Raw genomic sequence first — 15,940 nt, forward strand, 5'->3', positions numbered from 1 at the left:
AAATGCTTCTTTAAAAGGGTAATCGAAGTTCTGACTGATTCACATATCATCACGCAAGACTTTTATACAGAAAAAAAACAGCAAGGAGGGGTTGCAGGATAATATAGCACGAAAAATATAATTAGACTTTTCCCAATGTCTATAATTAAACAGGCTCTACTTGCTTAAATACATGGTTGTTCTTCTTGTCTCCTATTGCTATTTGTAGAGAAGATCTCCAATGGCATTGTGCATATGAGGGTGAGCCAATGTACTTATTCTTATGATAGAAGCATGAAACATGGGATTGTATACAAGTGGAAAGAAACACAACTATAATTCACTTGCAAATTATAGTTTGATTGTATACTTCCTTTTTACTGCATTCCTTTTATTATTTACGTGTTCCATTAATCAGAATATAAATAAGGGCTAGGAGTGTGATAAACTTGTTTTTCCCACTGTTAAAAACCCTGAAACAGCTAGTAGGGAGATTAAAATTAACTGATAAGACTCAGACTTATTTTGTAATGGTCTCATGGATTTTTAATTACAGATGCAAGCAATAGACTAAAGCTTCTTACCGCCCACCCCAAAACACTACTATCATTAAATATTTAAGATATAAATGGTTATTCTGACTTGAACAACAGACATTTAGAGTCTAATTTTTCTCAGTTCTAGCGTCTTTCAGGAAGAGTACAGGAAATGAGAGAAGACCTTGACAACCTATGACAAGCATCGTTAATATCCATTGACTTCATATCCCCTTTCTGCACTGCAATTCTAGGCAATGGCCTGTCAGACCGGACAGTTCTACCACTGCAAAGACTTGTAACCATTTTCTAGTATCACATTTACTTTTCAAGACATAAGGATCATTCACTGACCCACCACCTGCATTGAGTATACATGCCCGGATGTTAAGGATTCCAATTTAACTTCGAAAAGAACTGTTTCATTCCTTTACATTCCCGTTCCAGTCAGCCCAGGAGGTTACAGTGAGCTCTCCGCTAAGAATCAGGAAGAAATGCATCACTAGGGGTTGATTCCCAATCTGATCAACTGATAATGGGTGAGAGAGCAGATAAGAGCAGAAATCACCTTAGTGGAAAGGTTAAAAACCAGAGCCTGGAAACCAAGATGATTGATTTGACAAGGTATTTTTGTCTAGTTTTATATGAATGGTTATATCATGGTAACCAGCTCAATTTGGAATGAATCTTAGGGAGGCCAAAGAGTAAGACTGTCAGTATCTTTAAGATTGCTAGGAAAAAGGGCCCTATCAACATAAGAATCTCTGAAGTTAGGTTACACCTGACCACACGAGGCTTGCATAGTTGATTGACTAGCCATGAAGATAATTTGAACTCTTCTGGCTCAATTGGCATATTACTAGTCAGTCTTCTAATAAATTTAGATGTTCATATAAATTTTTAAGCAAGAAGAGAAAGGAGAGCTCAGCTAATCTAATCTGTTTCCCTTAATTTTAGTCATCAACTTACATAAAAGAAACAGTCTACTCTTAATGCTTGTGAACTTGTCACTATAACCAGGCTTTTGCGATCAAGGTTTTGACTCTATAAGAGAAAGCAAATTCTGAATTGTGGTGTAACTGCCACCTGGTCCAATTTTATCATATGACCTCATTTCACAATCCTATACCTTGTATGTGGTTAACTCTGTTTTTGCTACAATGTTGTGATGGGTTATCACAAATAGCAAAGTATTAAGAATTCCAGTCAGAATGATGATTATTAAAAAGTCAAGAAACAACAGATGCTGGTGAGGCTGTGGAGAAATAGGAATGCCTTTAAACTGTTGGTGGTAGTATAAATGAGTTCAACCATTGCGGAAGACTGTGTGGCAATTTCTCAAGGATCTAGAACCAGAAACACCATTTGACCCAGCAATCCCATTATTGGGTATATACCCAAAGGATTATAAATCATTCTACTATAAAGACACATGCACACGTATGTTTATTGCAGCACTATGCACAATAGCAAAGACCTGGAACCAACCCAAATGCCCATCAGTGATAGACTGGATAAAGAAAATGTGGTATAAACACCATGGAATATTATGTAGCCATAAAAAGGAATGAGATCATGTCCTTTGCAAGGACATGGATGAAGCTGGAAGCCATCATCAGCAAACTAACACAGGAACAGAAAACCAAACCACATGTTCTCACTCATAAGTGGGAGCTGAACAATGAGAACACATGCACACAGAGAAGGGAACATCACACACCAGGGCCTGTTGGGGTCAATAGGTGCAGCAAACCACCATGGCACATGTAGACTTATGTAACAACCTGCACATTCTGCACATGTATCCCAAAACTTATTTTTTTAAAAAAGTAACTTACGTATCTTAAAAAAAATCCATTGTGAAGAAAAACTCAATTGAGATAATATTTAAGTGTCTACCATCTCTGCTTCCCCCTAACCTTGGTTCCTTTTAAAAATTATGTCCTCGTGAAAGAATATGATACTTAAAACTGGATGCATCCCCAAGCTGAAGTTTGACTTTACTGAGTATGTGCCTGGGGTGTGCAGAAACAATAGCATCCTGACTTCAAGATTGGTAATATGACAACAGCAAATTTCTAAGAAAAGGTTTGGGATATAGAGATGTTTCCTGAATGTAAACACTGGCTTATTAAAGCATAATTCCAAACTTATTTTTTACTGAAGTTTTTAAAAATTACCATTTCAGGAAAAAAAAAAAAAAAAAAACTAGAAAAGTTCCACGTTAAATGTTTTGTGTTTTCTCATTGGGTTGCAACCGATAGTAAGAAGAAGCGACTGCTTTGGATACAGCCTGACACACATCTCTGCTAGTTCACTCTGTGGCTGTGCATCCCCCTCCACCAACCACAAAACTCAAATTTGGTTCGCCTTGCTTAAAATGGTACCCTAATTTTTCAAGAGGATTCACTTTGATCTGTCTGAGCCAACCCTGGCAATTGCAGTCCTCTTGCCACTAGACTGGTTCAGCATAAGAAGGTAAAGAAATCCGTTCCGTAGGATATAAGGAAAAATACTCCAAAGGTCTGTTTCTGGGAAGGTGTTTCTCCATTTTAAAAAGAGGTTGTTGTATGAGGAGAAAATGCTCAGGACTGCTGAAGTCCTCTTACAATGACAAGAGATTCAGACAAGAATGAACCTGGATCCTCTGATACCACTGAGTCCCTGAATTAATCTTCAAGCTACCCATATGAGTCAGGGTTGGATCAGGGAGGCAGAACCGGAGAATGACAGAATAAAGATTTATTATAGAGCTTCAACCTTACACAATTGTGGGTGCTGGTGGAGAAGTCTATGCCAGGCTGCTCCCTCTGCATCTCGTCCTGGGCCTGAAGTCACTGTAGGTCGGCTGTGCATGCAGCGAGGATGAAGGGAAGTCCATAAGAATAAACAGAACCCATGTCTGCCTCACGGCCTCCACTGCAATGCTGTGGATGATCTCAGGAAAAGCTGGTGCTGGTTGCCATGGAGCTGCACACACACCTGGCCAGGACTCTGCAAAACTGGAGGAGGAGGAGGCTGGCAGGAGCTGGAAGAGCTCTGGGTCCAAGGAGCTGTCTCTGGTCCCTTCTAGCTCCCCTTTTTGGCCTGGAGTCATATTTTCAAGCTGTCACAATGCTTCGGTCTGTACACTGACCTTATGAGCGTAAAATAGCTGATTTTTGCTTATCAAAGTAATGCAAAATTCTTTATGACCTACTCCAATCCAGAACCACGAGACAGACGAATTCCGGGACATGTTCCTCCAGCTGAGCTAAATTGGCACTGCAGAAATCCAGCATATCACCTGTCACTGAATGTCTTGTGTGGGGTTACCTCCATGTTTAAAGTGTGTACCAGCATATAGCCTACATGTGTGTTGATTAGGAGAGTTTTGCCTACATGTTCAAATTGCCTAACTATGGCTATATTTATATCACAATGCTGAGGAGATTTTATGACTTTCATTCCACCACTGCCAGCTCACAATATACGTTCATAGATGTAGGGGTGAATCAAGCCAAAGTTGCCTAACTTCAGTAAAAACCATTCACCAACATGCCCTAGTCCCCATGGAGCGTGATTGGTCTAAGCACATCTATGAGTCCTACCCATTAAGAGGAAATATGGACAAAGGATTAAGCATTTATTCATTTTTTAAACATCAGAATCAAAAACGTTCTTCCATTTATTTAATCTGTCATGTGAAACATTACAAGGTAGTTTATTTGCATTTGAGGATCAAAAAATCCCCATTAACTGTGGAAGCAATGATATTCCCTTTAATTATTTTCTAATTGCCTTGTTTATATGGTGTGAAAAGCAATTTAAACATGTTTTTAAAAAATGTTTCCAACGCAAGCTAAGTTTTTGGCCATGAAACAGCACCTTCCTTGTACTTCTCCAGCTGTTGTCCTTTCAAAGCAGGGGATACTATTCTTTTTGAACCTGAAAAACAGAATGTCAGTGAGTTCTGTGAATTTCCTGTGATTTTCACCAGTGGAACACATGCCCAGAACCAAGCTGAGTCCTTTCCAGAGGTAAGCAGGCCTTAGCCAACTCTTCATTAACTTCAAAGGGAGGCAGGGAATTGAGACAATTATCTGCATTATAGAAAGCAGACCCGGGTAATTCACCCCAAGGGTATGCTCGGTCACTCTCAATTTTCTGCCTGCCTTGTCTTGCCAGTGAAGGCAGCGCCCTCTCTAGCCAACCCCATGAGGAGAAAGATTCTGCAGCCACATCACCAATTTGCTCCCCAGCCCTGACACAGAATTCTTTCAGCAAACCTTTTCCTTGTGTGTATGACAGTTGAGGGATTTTTTTGGCTTTTCTGTGAAGGGGAAACAATTAGTCATTGCACTGCCGTGGAAGGTTTTCCTATTCCTCTCTAGCCTCTCAAAAGCAATTTCTGCTTTACTCACTGTGTTCTTTGTTGAAAAGAACTGTGGCAAAGTCGAACGCATGGCATCTGTTTTGGAGGCCCTTCGACCTCCTGCAGCTGAATGCAATTGCAGCACATGGGAAGCACCTCCCTAAACAAGTCATTACATGGGGTTGCTGGCAGGCTCTGCAGAGAAGACCCTAAATCCAGTGCCACAACACTTCTCAAATTGGGGCCAGAGTTCAAACCTCTTAATTGGCCCTCTCGCATAGGACTTATCTTTGAGGCAGCTATTCAGACATCAGTAAAAAATTTCTGGAGTCTCTCAATGATTCATGTCTTATATTTATATCTAAGTATCTTCAATATAACCAACTCTTAGGCTCTCCTTCAAAAGAGATGCTTTTGACCTCCCTTAAGGTTGTATTTATGCATATTATTGGCAACCCTATCAACTTACCTTGCAGGGTTACTAGTAATTCAGTTTGGGCCTGGAAAAATTTGTATAAAATAATCAGGAGTCCATGGAACAAAGATGATTTTAAAAAGCACAGATGGATCAGCTCAAAATTTGGAGTGCACTCTTTCCATAGTAGACACATACGTGACTTTGTACCACGTCAATATGGAGTTGAAGAGGGAAGATGTTTAAGATTGAGGCAGTGAAGGAAAACAAATGAAAGAGTCTTGCTTTGTAGTTCTCTGCTTTATATTCCTGATTCTGCCCGAAAACACAGAGAAATTGGGCTAGTGACACACCATGTTTAAAAAGAAAATGAAATGATGGTGCCTATGTATGCCAGAAGCTACGCTCAGTGATTCCAGGCAATCTATTAGCTAATATCGCATGATCCAATCTCCTCTGATTCCTTTCTGCTAAAGCCAGACCTCATTTAAAAACTGTGTGTTCCTGGGAAAATTTTAATAAGGAAGCCGAGACTACCTGACCCTACCAAACATTCAGTACATTGTTCTTTGTCACTCTACCAGTAAAATCATGGCAATGGCCTCTACCATTAGATTAGAAGAATCATTTCATGGACCAAAGAGATATAAAAAGATCCTTTCTCTGTGTTTTCAGGCAGAATCAGGAATATAAAGCAGAGAACTACAAAGCAAGACTCTTGCATTTGTTTTTCTTCACTGCCTCAATCTTAAATATCTTCCCTCTTCGACTCTGTGTTGACATTGTACAAAGTCACGTATGTATCTACTACGGAAAGAGTTCACTCCAAATTTTGAGCCGATCCATCTGTGCTTTTTAAAATCCTTTTCTTTCCATGGACTCCCGACTGCTTTATACAAATGAATCCAGGTCCTAAATCTCAGATCCTGCAAGTTAACATGGAAGCATTTGAAAAGTATAAATACAATGTGCATGCCACTCAAATGCTTAGCATTTCATCTACCTGGACAAGTATAATTTAGTAAACATGGGAAGACTTTATTGGAACCCTTTGTTCTTATCTTTTAAAAGCTTTTAAAGAGAAAAACAAATTTCTTGTTACACTGGTCCATGCAATGACATCAACCCTAAACAAACATGATTGAAGAGTTAGAACAGAGTTGAATACCTGCCGTACCTTTTTCCCAAACTCTCTTGCTTTAATCTTGAGTTTATTGACTTGAGATTCTGCCACCTCTGCCCTTTCCTTCACTTCATTCAACTCATGTTGCTGCTTCTTATACTTGGAAAGGTATTGATTGGCTTGTGCTTCCTATAAAAATAATAAAAAAAGAAATCTCCATGCCTATATAGTCAGGGTTTTTTTTTTCTGCTCTGACATGAAAAAGTTGAATAATGTGAAAAGAATCTAAACTTCTGAGTATTGAATGGGATATTGTATTTTGGTATGATATATTAGGATTCAGACTTTCTAGCAGGTATAAGATACATTTTTTAATAACTTTTGTTCCCTGGAAATTCAGAACCTAGTTGGCACTTTTCATCAACTGGATACAGTAGAGCTCTCGCAGACTGAAAATGTGCTGGAATAACCACAGTTGTCTGTTTTGTCCTGAGTTTAACATCCTATTCTACCCCTGAGTAGAGGGGGCTTGTCTTTAAAATTATATGGGTCAACAGGTAATTATTAGACCTTGAGCTAGAACAGGTAGTATTTTAGGACAGATCATTGAAATAATCAAAACCCTCAAGAGTTAATATTAGGGATAAATCAATATATATGACACTTAACAGTTACATTCCCTGTAGTTATAGATACTGACCCAGGGATGGCAAGTACATTTCAATTTATGGTGGTTTTGTCCACAACCATATCCAGGATCATCAAGAACAAATACTGTGAACCATGTTTATGTTTACCCTAGGTTTGGGGATGAGGGAGACCCCAGGGTGACTACCTTGCCCAAAACCGGCCTTCCCTACATGACACTCTGCTTTTACCTAGCTCATTTCTTGTTGTGCACCTGTTTGGGTGAAACCACAAAGGTAAAGGAGAGAGCTCTGGCTTCCTGGAGGGAAAAGCCACACACATTTTTGCCATGGGTGAGAATTCCAACTTGAGAAAAAAAACCGAGAATGAGCAGACTCTAAGCTGAGCTGGCCCTCTCTGACAAGCTGCTTGCTGAGCTCAGGGCCACAGATCTCCCTTAATCAAAACAACACTGGGAAATCCAGGAGGCTGCAACTTCCCAAGGCACTCACCGCCACCTCGACTTGCTGCTTGTAATTGTGCACTTTTAGCTGAAGTTTATCCATCTGAGTTTGCATCCTGCTCAGATTCTTCTTGTCTTCCTCTGCCTGCAATACATAGGCATGTATGGGAAGGTGATTTAGAGGATCCAGCAGTCTACAATGGGTAGTCTCATTTGGGGAAATAAGGGTTAGGGAACTTTATTAAACATCATCTCAGAGTTGTAATTTTTAACAATGGGTTTAATTCACCCAAGTTCCAAGAAATTGATAAACAGAACTGTCAGCACTAATGGTCATTTATCCTGATCCACCAACCTTTGCTGAAATGGGAGTTAAACCCATTAGGTTCAGTTTGGGTCTGAATGTCTTTCCAGCTCAACCAAGCTATATCTGCCTGAAGCTATATCTGTATACTTAAAATTAGTAGTGAATTATCTACTGTTATATTTTACTTTAAGGTGGTGGTGGTGGGGGTGCATTCCAGATGACGAGCTAAATAAGAAGCTGTATCTTTATTCAGCAGGAATGAAGTGCATTATTATAAAAGCCACATATGCAAAAATGAAAACCAATTGCTCCCCAATCAAAACAACTATTCCCTGAACTTTCTAATTGACTCTTGGTTTTGAGTAATAAAACTATAGAAAAGATAAATTTCCTGGAATTCTGATGCAGACATCAGCAGAGATAGCAAAGAAGATTCTACAAGCTGTGGGAACCATGGTGTGCCTATTCTCATTGCCTCAATTACAATCCAGCCTCAGGCTGGAGAAAGGAAATCTGGTGGGATAATGTTTCTCAACTGTGCTCCACAGAGCCTTTGGTATTCCAGGGAGAGAGGAGGCTAGAGGCAGGCAGGTAGATAGGGCTCTGCCTGCCCCCTCTTTCCTCATGTCCCTTTAACTGGAGTATTTCCACATTGGAGCTATTGAACTTTTCAAAGGAAGAAATACCTCAATTTGCTCTGGGTGGAGAAGCTGATTTAATCAAGAAAGATCTACTGCTGCTTAAAATTTTTTTTCTGGCTCCATTTGACCTATTCCATCAAATATGAACTTTTTTGGCAGCTTTAATGTTCACCCTACTTACCTTCCATTCCCCCCACCACCACGAACCCATTCCAACCAGGTCACCCTGTTTCCGCAGAGCTCCCCTGCTTACTCTGTCCTCCTTAGGTTTAGCCAAGCTGTTCTCATCATCTGGAATGCACCCCCCCACACACCACCACCACCTTAAAGTACCATATAAAAGTAGATATTAATTACTAACTTTAAGCATCAGGAGACAGGGATGAATATATATGAAAGAACCTAGTTGGGGAACTGAGACAAGTCTGGTTCAAATAAAATCCCTTCTTTGTTTTTATCTGCCTATCCCTCGACTTCTCAGGTTTATAAAATTCAAAAAATTTGTAGCATTATGTGCTTACAGTAAATTATAAAATCAACACAAGTTTAATTGCTAACAATCAGTTTACTGAGAGGAGAGTAAATTGGTGGTAAAGGAGGCCACACAGAAGAAAACTGAAAAAAGCTAGAAGTGGTTGCTGATGTTCTGATGTCCCTCCCACATGGGAAGGCAAAGCCACTGATGCTAGGCCTAGGTTCCCATCTTAGCTGTGGGGCATTGAGTAACTGGTGGCCATGGCTATGCACTTCCTAGATTTCCCATCAAGAAAAGAACTTGCCATTCAGCTGTAAGAAGTGCCGTTACCTGATAATCTCCAACTGCAGTGCCTTTGGGACCTGCCACAGCATTAGCATTGAGGCCATACACTTCCCAGGCAGCCCCCAGGCAATGGCTGGGCACAGTAAGTCACTAGTGTCTGGCCATTTCTGCCCAACATGGGAGTCCTTTCTGGGCTATCTTCGTGCTGGATGCTTGCCCAGAGCTGCACTACAGTCTGACACTCTTCCCATCCCCTCTTCCTCCCTCAGCCTCTCCTTTCATGTCTCTGCCCCATCCTGCTTGCTTGCATCTTCATCTTTCATAGATGTCACTTCTAATAGATCCCTTGTACATCTAATTCTATCCTGGCATTTGGTTCCTAAAGAACCCTCTCAACACAGCAACTTAACCAGATTGTATTTCCTTAGCCCTAAAAATGATACTACATTCTTGACTAGATGTGTAAGATTAAATAATATCTACACAGATTCCTAGATGTAGGAGGCAGTTGATGGTAGAACTGAGTAGGTGGGTGGAGAGTGAGGGGCAGAGGAACTATCTTGACCTTCTATAGCAACTACAAGTACCTAATCTTATGTTCTGCTTTATAGCACATTTTTCTAGGTGCTGGAGAGAGAAAATAGGACAAGTTTCCAAATGCTAGGGGGATATAAAGGAGAGGATAAATGCGGCATGGGGACCAGTCATAGAACTGCCATGGAGCGGGACCACACTTGACTCCTTTCCGGTAGCAGAATCTTCCCAGAGGACTTCTCCTAAGAAAATGATATTTGTGTCCCTTTCAAAATGACATTTTTAATTGCACCTAGGAATGGGCTATCACCAAACACCCTGCCTCCTTGTCCTGGTGGTTATTTTGATGATTGAAATGACTCAGCATTAACCTTGAACATTTCAAAATCAAGTACCAGGAAATGTGGAGTGTCCTCTAATGTCTTTTTAAACTTACAGGGTCTAGCCTAATAGATATTAGCTGATTTGATGGCAGAAAATAGGCCTATCTAAGCATTCTGTAGACACTTGGAAGAAATTAATAAATGCACCTCATTCTAGTACATGAGAAACACTAGGATTATTACAATGAAGAAACAAGGGTAAGGCACAATAGAACAAGAATGCATTCTTTGGGACAATGAAAACCAAAAAAATATGTAACTTTGGTTTTTTGTCCTATAATGAAGTTGTTTACAGAATAAAACAATAAGAATAATCAATAGGAAAATAAAAAGAAAAATCCAGACATTAAAGCAGCATTTCACACCATCAACATGGGTGGTTTCTCCACCCTCCTCAAAAGAAGAGTAGAATAGCAAACTTTTAAGTTCCCAAGGTGTTTACCTACTTAGCCATACATACCATGGGCCCACTTCTCAGTGGCTTTGATATACCTAGCATGGTCTAAAGAAGTGTCAGACTAACTCATCTTACAAAAGGAACCACTTAAAAGAGCTGTGCAAGTCACTCATTTCGTCTTAATTAGCCCAAGACAATGCTTCTGAAGTGCTGTGCTTTCTTATCTATCCTTCCTGCTGCAAGGGAAGAAGACTTTGACATCTTTAACAACTCAGCCTCAGGAACCAGAATCAGTACTAAGCAGATCTTGCATTGGCTTTGTCAAAGAAGCTGTAAAAATGGGTGCCTAAAACGAATTTGTCTTTGTATTGGAATAAGCTATCATGTGCAGTGTGAGAGAGCTGGAATAAGCTATCATGTGCAGTGTGAGAGAGCTGGGATAAGCTATCATGTGCAGTGTGAGAGGGCTGGAAAGTGACTTATAACATCTGTGTTCAACAATGGAAATCACACATCTACTGTGTGACAGGGGGATGCCAGACCCTAGAGGGGAGAACAATACAGTGCCTCTGCCATCAGAGAATCTATGTTGACTGCATTAGAAAGAAAAAGGAAGCAATGATTGAAAGCGAAAATGTAAATGATGATATTTTTACTTTAGAAATGCATTAGTTACTTGTAAGAAGTCTGCCCACCTCTTTTCAATTATTGCTTGAGACCAGTGTTAGTCAACAGGTGAGATTCAGAAAGCTTCAGAGGTCTCTCTTTAGTATTTTGTTTCCACCTGGCACTAGCAACAGTGTCCTCAGTGGCCTTGAGTGTTTGTGCAACCAGAAAATAGGAGTGGAAATGCACCCCGCTCCAATTGAGTCAGCATCCCATGTAACCTGCCAGCTGGGTAGCCACCCCGAGCCTCTGCCATTAACTTCATTTACACATTGTTCTCACTCAGCCACTCACAGGAAGGCATCTTTATGAAAGCACTGCAAACACTATGTGTGAAAAAATCCAGATGGTATAAATAGCTTTTCACTTCTAATTGCAACTTGCCGCTCACATTTTGTTTCCTGAGAGCTCTGAAAAGACTGATCCAAACCACTAATAGCACAGGAGCTCTGGGAGGGTGAGTCAGTGTCTACTGCTGAAGGAGAACAAAGATGAAGAGAGAACTGCAGGAGTCCCAGAAGGCCATTTCAGGCTTGAAGGAGCACTTTTCTGCAGGGTAGCGCCCAACCAGCTAAACAGGGAATGGTTTGGTTTCCCGGAGTACCTGATAGGTCAGCTCTTTGATGCATCGCTCAAGTCTGCGGGCTCCCCTCTGGGCCTCTGCACTGCGACGGATTTCACCCTCCAGTTCACCTTCCAGTTCACGAACCTGCAACCAAAACGTGACCTCAGACCACATGCTGCCAGCAAGGCTGGCCTTCTATTTGCCAATTGGCACAATCATTTGAAAGACAGCAAAGTGTCAAGGGAACATGCACACACCATTTCTGGTAGTACTTAGACAGGACAGTGTCTCAGGAAAACTCTCGCCAAAAGTAAGATCTTTTATGGATTCATAAAAGAACTGTTTAGACTGAAATATGTGAAAGGCGAATTCACACAGATATGAGAAGCTTTTTTCTTGAATTACAAAATCACACCCAAAGTGTATGTATGAATGTATATGTAAGTATAGAGAGTAAGCAATGTGTAGCCCACTTGAGGATTTTGTCAACATACTACCTAATCTTCAGCTGCTTTCTCTACATCCAGCTCTGACTCTCTAAAGAAATCGGACGCTGAGTTTATGTCACATGTATGTCACCCACAACCCTACAGTCCCGCTTTGTGGGAGAGCTATCACACAGACGAACTGCCTGCAACCTTATAGAATTACACAAACGAGCTTAACATTCATTCAATGCAGGTGCCTACTACATACCACACCCCAGTGCTAGGATACAGCAGTGAACAAAACAGACAAAAATCTCCTCCCGGAATTAGCATACATTCTAATGAGGGGAAGCAGACAGACAAAACAAAGTAAAATGTAGGCTATGTTTGATGGGGACAAGTGCCACAGAGAGAAATAAGGCAGGAGAGGGACTAGGGAGTTGATGTTGGCTGCTCCCCCTGGCTGGGGTGCCCAGGTATCCTCTTTTTCCTGCTTTCTCCTTGAGGCCAATGCCAGTTTCTCCAAGAAGCCTTCCTGAGGACGGGAAGGCCAGTGCCCTGAGGCATGAATGTGCCTAGCGCATCTGACCCCACCTCTTACTCCCCACTGGAGCCATTCTTCCCTCCTGTACCTCCTCAGAGAGGTGCAGTGTGAAGGGAGGGGAGCAAGTGTGCAACTTCCTTGTGGATGAAGCCCATTTAAAGCAATCTTCTGACACCTGTCATATAGGAACCTGACACACAGTTCTGTCTGTCGGGATGTGAGCTCTTACAGGCCCTTCTACTTTTTTTTAAGCACTCGTTAAGAATTTTGGGGGCAACTAAAGTGATTAAAACACCTTGGGGAAAAACTGCTCTACTAAAGCAAATCCTAGACATCATGTAATTCCACCTGTAAATACTATTGGATATCATTCTAACAGGTAATGATGGTACCATGGTTGTGTCTTTAAGAATATTAACCATAATTCCTTAGTATTATCTGATATTAAGGAGTTCATTGCTAGTCATTACTACTGAGTTATCACTGGTTCTAGGCCATAATAGTGAACAAACAGCAATTGAAAATAAAATCTGGAAATCTTAGAATTGAGTTGGAAAAAACAGTTTCGTGTATTTTTTAGGGGAAAAATGCATACTTTTAAATGCTATACCTATATGCCATTTCTCTTATACCAAAAATCTTGGTTCTTATATATGTCATTGGATAAACAATGGTCTTACTGCTAATAGCAATTAAATGTTGGTATTTTGAAGTTATAAATGTATGGTTTTAGCCATTCTCTTGTTATTTTGTCCTTATATTGAGGGATGTATGGACAAAACATTATGTTTAAAGGTCACTGAGAATAATTCTTACTTGTGTATGTTTAATGCCCCCAATTTAATATATCGTTAACTTCATTTGCTTCCACTGGTGTTAAAATTTTAGGGACTGCTGAGTTTTTTCTTTGACTTAAATTTGTTTTTTTAATTATAAAGTATGCAAATGATTTATATGATTTTCCAATCAAAACAACTAAACAAGGCACATTATGAAGGTCCGACTGTCATCTCTGTGTTATCCTCTTATAGATAGTCATTTTTATTTTTCTGATTTATCCTGTTACCATTTCATTTTGAAAATACAAGCGTATGTGTACACCCTCATATTCCCCCACTTTCTTGAACAAAAGGATATACGCTTTCCACATTGCCACATTGCCCTCACTGTATGACTGTATGGAGGTCCCCAAAATGTACTTTGATATTCCATTGTATGGATATACCATAGATGTGCAAAGGTGATACCTTATTTTTCAGAGGCCCTTTTGAACAATCGAATCCTAGTTGAATATTCTTTCCATTCTTGTAGCATTTATCATATGCCTTGTCTGTAGTCATTAAAATGGATTCAATAATTTTACAGATCTTATTTTCAAGATGAGTTACTACTTGTTTTTAAGCTCCCTGAAGGCAGATACTACATCATTTCTATCAGTCCTTACTGTATCTTCTCTGAGTCTTTCTTGATCATTGATTTTAGTTGTTTTCCCTCTCCTTTCTCTGGCTGTCAGAAAATGGGCATTGTCTGCAGAGGAAATAACAGGAACAAAGGCACAGAAGCAAGACTGCCAGGGGTATGTTTGGAAACACCAGGTAGCCCTGGAGTGAGAGCCTGGAGCTGGTGAGGTGAGCAGGAAGGGCTGTTTGTTAAATAGCAGGAGGGAAGTCAGATTTCATCCAGTCCAAGGAAAGTCCTATGTGCTCACCCAAAGTCAAGCAAAGAATGAATGCATATATTGAGATCTGACACTCTCAAAGATCTGAAAGTGCTAAAAGCAAAAGTGATAAAGGATGTGTGTGTTGAGGGGCAGATCTGGTGTCACATTCCAGGACAAAGAGGTCTTGAATTGGGGACTGTCAAGCCCTCATGATTACCCAGACTCCTACCCTGGATTCTAGTTTCTGGATTTGTTTTCTACTCCCCATCAGGGCTGTCTGTTCAGCTTCAGCCAGCCTTTTCTGTAAGTCTGTAATTGTCTGCTCCATATTTCCTCTTGTCTTTTCCAAGTGGGCAATGGTATCTTGCTTCTTCTTCAGTTCTTCTGACAAGTTTGCTGCCTGGGGTGGGGGAGAGGGTGAAAAAGGGACTGAGCTAGTACAGCAGTAAATTGATCTTAACATTTTTACCCATGATCTTCAGTTCCTGGTCTGACTGGCTGCTGCACCTTGCCTCTGTATATGTGATCTCTTCCCATGATAATCTCCCTAACCACTACCGCCCTCGAGTTTGTTAACAGTAACGCAATAGAGACAGCAGTAGCTCAGGAGAGAACAGGGTGGAGAGAGTGGTGGAACAGGAGAGAGTGGTGGAAACAGACCAAAGATGAAGAACCATATGAACATTATTATACAACACCTGTACTAAAAGAAAGATGACCAACTGAAGCAACGGCTTTTAATTGAATAAAGCACTGGGATGATTGATTATTGAATAAAGTAACTTGTTTCACATTAATGAACCAGGAAAGATATGGAGAAGTGCCTACAAAAATCTATTCACATCTCACTTCTATAATTCTGTGATTCACTACACAAACAAGTTTGGCTGCAGGAATTTGGCAGTAACAGATGCTCTCACTGCCAATAATCTGGCATGAAAAAGGTTAATTGTGAAGCCTGCTCTTGGCTTTGGCTATGTGTACGAGGGCTTGGTGTCTCGATGCAGTCGTTAAGAACTGTTTTGAGAATCTCTAGGTGCATTTAATGTAAGAACATGGCCCTCACAGCCAAAGCTTTTCTGTCTATCAGGTTACCAACCATTTGCAGAATTTAAGTGTGAGACTTTCATGCAGATGGTGAGGGCAAAGCATGAATTACGTTCCGTGATGTGGGGTTGGGACTCAGAGTTAAACTGTGGGAGGTTTGGAGGGTGGGTCAGAGATGAGTTCACTTTTCAACACACTGTCAAGAAAATCTTATCAAGGCAAGATTAAGCAGAGAGCATCTTCATAATGTACGATTGCATAAATTTATCAAACAGGAGCAGCTATTTTTATTCCTTTCTACCTATGTGGATTTTCATAAATGTTACACATATTTGTTCCCTTGGCCATCAAACATCTTCAAGGTTTCACACACCTCGTTTTCATCAGAGATCAGAATACTTGCCTTGACACAAAATGGATGAGTGATAGGCATGGTTGCCCATTCTTAGAGGGGGCTGGATTCTACAACGATTAGGTGACTGGGATTTGGTGCAATGGTTTTGTTTAGTTC

General features: G+C 40.5%; 2 protein-coding genes across 2 annotated transcripts in view; one reads left to right on the forward strand and one right to left on the reverse strand.

Annotated features, from left to right (window-relative positions):
• HHLA2 (HERV-H LTR-associating 2) overlaps positions 1–1,869 on the forward strand; it is a 254,259-nt gene extending 252,390 nt beyond the window's left edge. Inside the window, exon 16 of the mRNA XM_030940651.1 lies at positions 664–1,869. Within this exon, the coding sequence (XP_030796511.1) occupies positions 664–714 (51 nt within the window). The 3' untranslated portion in view covers positions 715–1,869. The remainder of the gene's footprint in view (positions 1–663) is intronic.
• A 2,487-nt stretch (positions 1,870–4,356) lies between these two features.
• Positions 4,357–15,940, reverse strand: part of MYH15 (myosin heavy chain 15) — a 135,631-nt gene continuing 124,047 nt past the window's right edge. Inside the window, 6 exon segments of the mRNA XM_030935953.1 lie at positions 4,357–4,442; positions 5,339–5,369; positions 6,453–6,596; positions 7,547–7,642; positions 11,790–11,894; positions 14,612–14,782. Of these exon segments, the coding sequence (XP_030791813.1) occupies positions 4,357–4,442; positions 5,339–5,369; positions 6,453–6,596; positions 7,547–7,642; positions 11,790–11,894; positions 14,612–14,782 (633 nt within the window).

The sequence above is a fragment of the Rhinopithecus roxellana genome, chromosome 1 (assembly GCF_007565055.1).
Source record: "Rhinopithecus roxellana isolate Shanxi Qingling chromosome 1, ASM756505v1, whole genome shotgun sequence".
In the NCBI taxonomy this organism is placed as follows: Eukaryota; Metazoa; Chordata; class Mammalia; order Primates; family Cercopithecidae; genus Rhinopithecus; species Rhinopithecus roxellana.